We start from the raw sequence: 8,998 nt of genomic DNA, 5'->3' as shown, positions 1-8,998 counted from the left end.
TCTCAAACATTGTTTTCTGATGATCAGATTTCATTTTCTCATGTTGAGATAACAAGTGTCTGCACTTCATGTTCAAAATAAGAAAGTTTTCATACTTGAGTTTTTTCCTTTCAGCCACGACAGAATGAAACATCACAGAAGAGACCAAAATTGAAAGAGTAAGAAGACAGTAGGACAACAAAAATACTTTTACAAGGACTATTTCTTAAAAATATAGAATAGAAAAAAACACTAACAATACACAAAAATGATCTTACTCTTATAATAATAATAATAATAATAATAATAATATAATATCTGTAAATATACATTCTGATTAATTTCCTAATAATACTCAGACAAAGAAATTGGTGTAATTAAGGCAGCAGATGTCCTGACTTTTATTCCCTAATATAAATATAAAGCTCTGAAAACACTGGATCCTACATTTCCCATGATGCAACTTGATAGTATCTTTCATTAAACCCTCGCTGCTTGGTAAACACCAACATCTTTCAAACCTCACATCTCCAGTTTGTAACGCAGACTTTCTGTTAGACATTTGTAGTCTCCAAACTCAAATTGAGATTACCTTGATGACATCATTATGACATCATCAGGGTTATTTTCTCCTCCAGAGCCACAAACGACATCATACGACTGTTTTCACAGGCTGAGTAGAACTAACCATAACCAGTAAACTGATCTTTGTGTGTACCATGAGGGGAGTGACACTTCAAGATAAAAGGAAGACGAGATGTGAATGTGGTCAGTAGATTATATTATTCTCTTTAAAAAAAGACTTCATTACAAGAATTGACTTCATTCATTCAGACAGTCAAAGTCTTTACATGTTCACTGTTTTTAAAAAAAATGTTAACCTGATTTTTGAGAACTCCAATAGTTTTAATTATTATAATGGTAAAGGTGCTGAGGGAGGACGCCCTATCTTTTGCTGGCCCAGGGTCGGGGCATTTTTCTTCAACAGTGGGTAACATAATGCAGTAAATGAAAGGCATAATGACGGAGGAAAAAGATGAGGCCGTTGGGAATATCAACATTTTTCCTCAGACTTATTATAAAATTACGAAGAAAACAATATTTGATTAAAATGACAATATATCAACTTCTTATGCACCGAAAAATTAACAACCATGGCCTCCACCATTTCTAACAATGTCAACAAACACGTCACAACTGGTGAAATCTGACCTTTCAGAAACTTTCCACTTCCGAGGTTGTGAATAAGAGGGGGCCGTCCATATGGACTCTTCTCGTGAACACGGTAAACATGACCTCAGTTGAAGGCACCAATTGTCATCGTGAGCATGTTAGCATGCTGATATTAGCATTTAGCTCAAGCCACAGCTGTGTTGAAGTAGACCTTGGTTAGGGTGCAATACCGTGTTTGACCACACAGAAAGGCAGATATTTACTAGCTATTACAACCCAGAGGGGCGCTGTTTCAGCCAAATAAATCAGAGAACATAAGCAGTGACAACACAAGAAGAAGTGTTTGTTATGTGACAAAGAAAGCACCTGCCCTCTTTGCACGAGGGCACCTGTGTGGGCGTTGGTTCATTGTTGTTGGGTTGGTGAGGGAGGAGTCAGGTGGTGGGCAGGTTAGGCTCAGTCAGACAGGTCCAGAGCACTGAGCCCTGCCTCCCATGCAGGCGGTGTTATGATATTGTCACACTGTAGAAAGCTTCTTTTTTTTGCCACCTCAACAAGCTGTTCAATGAAGGCGTGGTTCCATGAGTGTGTGCGGTATGTGTGTTCCTCATTCCACAGATGTGGACATGAAATGATGTGCGTCATATCACATTGCTGCACTGTATGCCTGGTGTGTTCACCATTAACAACCAGATCAAACAACACGGAGAGAAGTCACACAAAGGAGGAAATACTGGGATTACTGGAGTACTGCCTCTTCAATCTGCTGATTTCACATCATAAACAGGAGTTTTTAAGGAGCTACAACTCAAAGTGAAAGTAAAACTTTCAACTTCCTTGACTGACCGACGTGTCTGTTTTTTCTGCTGTTTTTAGCTTCACTTCAACAAATGTTTCTCAGTCAGAGGAGATCTCATCTGTAGTCTGTTGAGACATCTGGGATTACTGCCTCTTCAATCTGCTGCTGATTTCACATCATAAAGAGGAGTTTTAGAGGAGCTACGACTCAAAGTGAAAGTAAAACTTTATTGACCTACCTTGTCGGTTTGCTGTGTTTTTAGCTTCACTCAGAGACAAATGTTTTCTCAGTCAGAGGAGGATCTTACATGTCCTGTCTGTCAGGGCATCTTTACAGATCCTGTTGTCCTGTCATGCAGCCACAGCTTCTGTAAAGACTGTGTGCAGAGATGGTGGAGAGAGAAACTGATACACGAGTGTCCAATTTGTAAGGAAAGACATTTATTGAGTTATACACCTCGTAACCTGGCTTTAAAGAACCTGTGTGAGGCCTTCTTACAGGAGAGAGATCAGAGAGGTTCAGCAGAGACTCTTTGCAGTCTGCACTCTGAGAAACTCAGACTCTTCTGTCTGGACCATCAGCAGCCAGTGTGCCTCGTCTGCAAAGAATCAAGGATACATACTGACCACAGATTCAGACCCATCGATGAAGCTGCTCAGGATCACAAACAGGAGCTCCAGAAATCCCTGAAGCCCATTCAGGAGAAACTGGAGCTCTTTAAACAAGTTAAAGGAAACTGTGATCAAACAGCAGAACACATGAAGGTCCAGGCCAAACGCACAGAGAGGAAGATTAAGGAGCAGTTTAAGAAGCTTCACCAGTTTCTAGAAGAGGAAGAGGAGGCCAGGATCTCTGCTCTGAGGGAGGAAGAGGAGCAGAAGAGTCAGATGATGAAGGAGAAGATGGAGGCTCTGAGCAGAGAGATAGCAGCTCTTTCAGACACTGTCAGAGCCACAGAGGAGGAGCTGAGAGCTGAAGACATCTCATTCCTGCACAACTACAAGGCTGCAGTGGAAAGAGTCCAGCAGCGTCCCCTGCTGGAGGATCCACAGCTGCTCTCAGGATCTCTGATAGACATGGCCAAACACCTGGGCAACCTGACCTTTAACATCTGGAACAAGATGAAGGAGATGGTCTCCTACGCTCCTCTGATTCTGGATCCAAACACTGCTCATTCAGAACTCATCCTGTCCGAAGATCTGACGAGTGTGAGTTTTGGAGATAAACAGCAGCTTCCTGATAATCCAGAGAGGTTTGATCACGTCCTTGCTGTCCTTGGTTCAGAGGGATTTAACTCTGGAACTCATAGCTGGGATTTTGAGGTTAGAAATGATCATTACTGGTGCCTAGGTGTGATGGAGGAGTCTGTCCGGAGAAAGGGAATCGTACCGACTGGATTCTGGGAAATATATCTCCATGATGGAAAGTACAAAGCATCCTCCTCACCACTCTTAAAAAACATTCTCTCAGTGGAGAAGCAGCTTCGGAGGATCAGAGTTCATCTGGACTTTGACAAAGGAAAACTGTCTTTCTGTGATCTTTATACTAACACAAACATACACACCTTCACACACACATTCACTGAGAGACTGTTTCCATATGTTGAAACTCAGAATAAACTCCCACTGAAGATATTACCAATGAAGGTCTCTGTATCAACAGGCTTATGGCCTAGTTACTAAATGCATTAGCTAAGCATGCTATAAAGCATTATTTTCAGGTTGAGTAAGGCTACTCATAAATGCCATCCTGCATGTCAGTGATACTATACATGTTCTACGAGTTTATATGAAACAGAAAAAATATTTAATGCAATTTGAAAGTTTTTTGTCCGTACGTCCTCGGGTCTTTGACACAGGGCAAATATCTATATGTGACTGAACAGAGGAGTGTCAGTGTTTCAGGAACATAAGAACCATGTTGAGGCACAATCTGAACATTAGTTCTGTCAAAACATTTACTGATAGTCTTAAATGAAAAAACAATACTTTAAATTATCTGATGTTGAATATTTGCTAACAATATTGATAAATATTGGCAGATATAATTGTGTACATAAATACATAATATAAACAAACATTGAGTTATTATTTCTGATTTATTAATTACTTTTAAAGTCTTTTTTGGGGGAGGAATATGTCTCATTGTAAGTAATCATTATATAATCTTTTGTCAGCCAGTTGATGATTTTTAATATCATGCTTTTATGGTTTTTATTTCATTCTGCACTGTCTATCATTGTGTAAGCAGAGGCTCTACTTTCTTTCAAAATTGTGATATTGATGTAAATTGTACATTTCTGATTATGTTCTGATCGCTTTGAACCAATTTTAATTATTATTGTAAAATTAATAAACAATCAAATTAAAATGATTTCAGACTCAAATGTGTTCAGAGATTTTGAGTATCAATCGTAATAATTTGAGAACAAAAAAAAAGGTAATAATGTGTCGACACTAAAGTCATTATATTTAAAAAAAAAAATAATACAGTAATACTATTCAGAGAAAAAAGTTTCAATGTATTGAGACTAAAGCCATAACATTATGAAAATAGAGTCATAATATTATGAGGAAAAAGTCAGAATGTTTTGAGGGGAAAAAGTATTAATATTTTAGGAATTACATATTAGTAGATATTATTATTAATATTTAAATATATATTTATTTAGAAGACATATTTCTGTTGTTTACAGTTTGTTGCTTATATGCCACCACAGAAAAGTACAGAAGCTGAGAGCGGCTGTGGTTGTTGAGAATATCTTTAGGCCTGTTAGATCACACAAGTTATCTCAAAGTAAATAACATTTGCTCAAATTAAGTTTGATCTCAAACATTGTTTTCTGATGATCAGATTTAATTGTCTCATGTTGAGATAACAAGTGTCTGCACTTCATGTTCAAAATAAGAAAGGTTTCATACTTAAGTTTTTTCCTTTCAGCCACGAAAGAATGAAACATCACAGAAGAGACCAAAATTGAAAGAGTAAGAAGACAGTAGGACAACAAAAATATTTTTACAAGGACTATTTCTTAAAAATATAGAATAGAAAAAAACACTAACAATACACAAAAATGATCTTAATCTTATAATTATAATAATTATAATAATAATAATAATAATATAATATCTGTAAATATACATTCTGATTAATTTCCTAATAATACTCAGACAAAGAAATTGGTGTAATTAAGGCAGCAGATGTCCTGACTTTTATTCCCTAATATAAATATAAATAATAATAATAATAATAGCTTGGATTTATATAGCGCCTTTCATGAAACCCAAGGACGCTTAACAAAGACATAAATAAACACAACAAATGTAACAGTAGCTAGAGGCCATAGGCCTTGGTGAAGAGGTGGGTTTTGAGGAGTCTTTTGAAGGTGTCCAGAGATGGTGCGTTGCGGAGCTCTATGGGGAGAGAGTTCCAAAGTGTGGGGGCTGTCACACTGAAGGCTCTGTCCCCAAAAGTTCGCATTCTTGTGTGAGGGATGGAGAGCTGACCCGTGCCTGAGGATCTAAGGTTCCGGGGCTGTGTGTAAGGGTGGAGGAGGTTAGATAAATACTGAGGAGCCAGGGCATTGAGGGATTTGTAGGTGAGGAGGAGGATCTTGTAGGTGATGCGGGACTTGACCGGGAGCCAGTGGAGGTGGATGAGGGTGGGGGTGATGTGCTGCCAGGGCTTGGTGCGGGTGAGAACCCTGGCAGCCGAGTTTTGCACATACTGGAGCCTGTCCAGGGCTTTGCTGGGAACCCCGGACAGAACTCCATTGCAATAGTCCAAACGGGAGGTGACGAAAGCGTGGATGAGGGTTTCTGCCACAGAGTCAGAGAGTGATTGCCGGAGACGTGAGATGTTTTTGAGGTGGAAGAAGGCGGATTTGGTGATGGACCTGATATGAGATTGGAATGATAGTGTTGGGTCCAGGATGACACCCAGGTTGCGGACTTCCGAGGATGGGGAGAAGGAACAGCCGTCAACGTCCAGGTGGAGATCTCCAACCTTCCGGAGCAGGGCCTTGGGAGCCACAACCATGAGCTCGGTTTTGTTGCTGTTGAGTTTTAGGAAGTTTGATGACATCCAGATTTTTATTGCATGTAGGCAGTTTACAAGTGACTGTGGGGGTAGCTGGGTGGATGGTTTGGTGCTGAGATATAGTTGTGTGTCGTCAGCATATGAATGAAAGCTGAGACCGTGGTGGCGGATGATCTGACCAAGGGGGAGCATGTAGATGGTGAAGAGGAGGGGTCCCAGCACAGAGCCTTGAGGTACGCCATGGTTGACTGGGGCCGGGGTGGAACTGGAGTCTCTGATGGTGACAAACTGTTTTCTGTTTGTGAGGTAGGACTGAAACCAGGAGAGAGCTGAACCGGTGAGGCCAAGTTAGTCAGATAGGCGGGTGAGGAGGATGGTGTGGGAGACTGTGTCGAAGGCAGCTGAGAGGTCCAGGAGGACGAGGATGCTGATGTGACCAGAATCTGCAGCGATGAGGAGGTCATTTGTGATTTTGATGAGGGTGGTCTCTGTGCTGTGGTGTGGTCTGAAGCCAGATTGAAACGTTTCGTAGAGCTCATGGTTGGCCATATGTTGATGGAGTTGGGCGGCCACTGCTCTTTCCAGAATTTTGCTCAGGAAAGGGAGGTTGGAGATCGGTCGGTAGTTGTTGCTGTCATCCCGGTCCAGACCTGGCTTTTTGAGGATGGGAGTGACTGATGCCATCTTGAGGCTGTCGGGTACAAGACCAGATGCCAAGGAGGAGTTGATGATGTTCACCATAATGGGGCACAGGGCAGGTAGGCACGCCTTGACCAAGGCTGTGGGCATGGGGTCCAGAGAACAGGTGGAGGCTTTGGCCTTAGTGACCAACTTTGCGACCTGAGGAGCACATACAGGGGAGAAGAAGGAGAGGGAGCACTGAGGCAGGCGAACATCCAAGGGAGCCACGCCCAGTGGCTGAGGTGTGTGTGGAGGGAGGTGGGCAGGCACCAGGAGCTGCTGATGGATGGACTCGACTTTGTCCTGGAAAAAGTCCAGGAACTTAGTGCAGAGGTCGGGGGCACCTGAGGGGAGGGGGGGGTCGAGGGGGCGAAGGAGCCGGTTGATGGTGGAGAACAGCAGTCTGGGGTGGTTTTGTTGGTTGGTAATGAGGGTGGAGTAGTACTGTGTTTTGGCCTGGGAGAGAGCTACTTTGTAGGCCCTCACATGCTCTTTATAAGCCTCAAGGTGGACAGTGAGGCCAGATCTTTTGTAGCGCCTCTCCAGTTGACGGCCGGTGGACTTCTGGGTGCGGAGTTCAGTGGTGAACCAGGTGCCGGGACGGGTATAGGAGACAGTCCGGGTTTTGAGGGGGGCAAGGGAGTCAAGGCTGCCGGATAAAGTGGCGTTGTAGTGGGCAACCAGCCCATCAGCAGAGCTGTCGTGTGGATCTGAGGCCAGATGGGTCGCTATCAGGTCGTTCAGAGCTGGTGTACTCACTGTCTTGATGTTCCTGTACTGGATGGTACGTTTTGTGCGCTGCCTGGGCAGGGTGACAGGAACAGTGCAGAGAACAGCGAGATGGTCTGAAACCGCGAGGTCCAGGCACTGCAGATGGGAGGGAGTTGTGCCAGTGGAGCACACCAGATCCAGCGTGTGGCCTTTAGTGTGGGTAGGGACTTTTAACGTGCTGTGTGAAGTTGAAACAGTCCAACAGTGACAGGAATTCAGTGGCAAACGAGCAGCTGGTGGAGTCCACATGAATATTAAAGTCACCAAGCAGGAGTGTAGATGGAGACATGGAGCAGACAGAGGTGAGAAGCTCAGACAGCTCAGACATGAAGGTGGTGGAGGCTTTAGGGGGGCGGTAGATGAGGACAACCTGGAGCTGTGTAGACCCAACCAGGGAGAAAATGACACACTCAAACGAGGTGACATTGGGTACTGGGAGGTCTTTGACCAGGATGTCAGCTCGATGTATAACAGCCAGCCCGCCGCCACGACCCATGGAGCGAGGCTTTTGTATGTAGACATATCCAGGGGGAGTGGCTTGATTAAGTGCCATGAAATCCTGCTGATTTTGCCAAGTCTCAGTTAGGCAGAGAAAGTCAATTTTCCTGTCAGTGATAATATCATGGATGAGTAGAGCTTTATTGTTGATTGAGCGAGCATTCTGCAGCATAAATGTTGCACTGTTGTTAGTGAATGCTGGGGCAGGCGGTGTGGAGGGAACGACACTGTCAACACAGACCAGGGACCTCAGATTGTTCAGGGTGCACACGTGTGGTTTGTTGTGATGACGTCGTAGCTGCGTGTTGGAGCGCCTGTCAGACAGTACTGAGGGAATATATCATGATCAGCGTAAACAAACTTGCACCGGGAGGCTCTATGGACATAACGGGGGCGACGTAGGAGTCCGAGGGATTTAATGTCAGCGATGCAGTTTAGAATGAAGTGACAGAAGAGGTCCAGGAGTTGCGTTGTTGAGTATTTGATGAACACCATGTTTGCAGCAGTGGAGCGCCGGCTAAATCCTGGAGCCGCAATCCGTGGAGGAGGCTCCCAGCCTCGGACCGCAGCAGCAGCAGGGAATGTAGCCAGAACAGCAGCAGCAAACAGTGTAGCCAGAACACAAGGTGGATAGTCCTGGAGTTGTGGCATGGAGATGTCCAAACGTGAGCAGCGGAGTGACGTTGGATAATCCACAGTAAATTGATAGCGCCGCTTGGTCGGCGGAGCTAACAGCTGACCGGCGGCTAACAGCTAACAGCTGATCACTGGAGAAGGCCAGCACACAGAGTCAAATGTGCACAATCTTCTGACAGTTAGCAGCGCCAGACAGTGAAGTGTAAATACAACTTATAGTGATAACTTATTCCTACATGCAGTGAATGTAGGCACAGATTTAAACAAAAAGCGAAGTTTTTGCTACGGAACTGAGAAGCGGCGACAAACACGCCAGCGTCCTCTCAATCTGAAATCTCTCTCTACTCTCTCTACTCTCTCAGAGTAGCTTTGAAAACACTGGATCCTACATTTTCCATGATGTAACTTGATAGTATCTTTCAC

General features: G+C 43.8%; 1 protein-coding gene and 1 pseudogene across 1 annotated transcript; one reads left to right on the top strand and one right to left on the bottom strand.

Annotated features, from left to right (window-relative positions):
* Nucleotides 1-1,541: 1,541 nt before the first annotated feature.
* On the top strand, nt 1,542-4,337 carry LOC141769146 (zinc-binding protein A33-like). The gene has a single exon (XM_074637918.1). The coding sequence runs from the start codon at nt 2,230-2,232 to the stop codon at nt 3,631-3,633; it is 1,404 nt and encodes a 467-aa protein (XP_074494019.1). The 5' UTR covers nt 1,542-2,229; the 3' UTR covers nt 3,634-4,337.
* An 857-nt stretch (nt 4,338-5,194) lies between these two features.
* On the bottom strand, nt 5,195-8,263 carry LOC141776858 (uncharacterized; annotated as a pseudogene).
* Between the last annotated feature and the right edge of the window lie 735 nt (nt 8,264-8,998).

Source organism: Sebastes fasciatus, chromosome 1, assembly GCF_043250625.1.
Source record: "Sebastes fasciatus isolate fSebFas1 chromosome 1, fSebFas1.pri, whole genome shotgun sequence".
NCBI classification, from domain to species: Eukaryota; Metazoa; Chordata; class Actinopteri; order Perciformes; family Sebastidae; genus Sebastes; species Sebastes fasciatus.
The sequence above is the reverse complement of the archived record's forward strand: the minus strand, read 5'-3'. Positions and strand labels throughout refer to the sequence as shown.

Coding starts and splice junctions, on each gene's coding strand:
- LOC141769146 (XM_074637918.1), top strand. CDS start 2,230: ATGTTTTCTCAGTCAGAGGAGGATCTTACATGTCCTGTCTGTCAGGGC.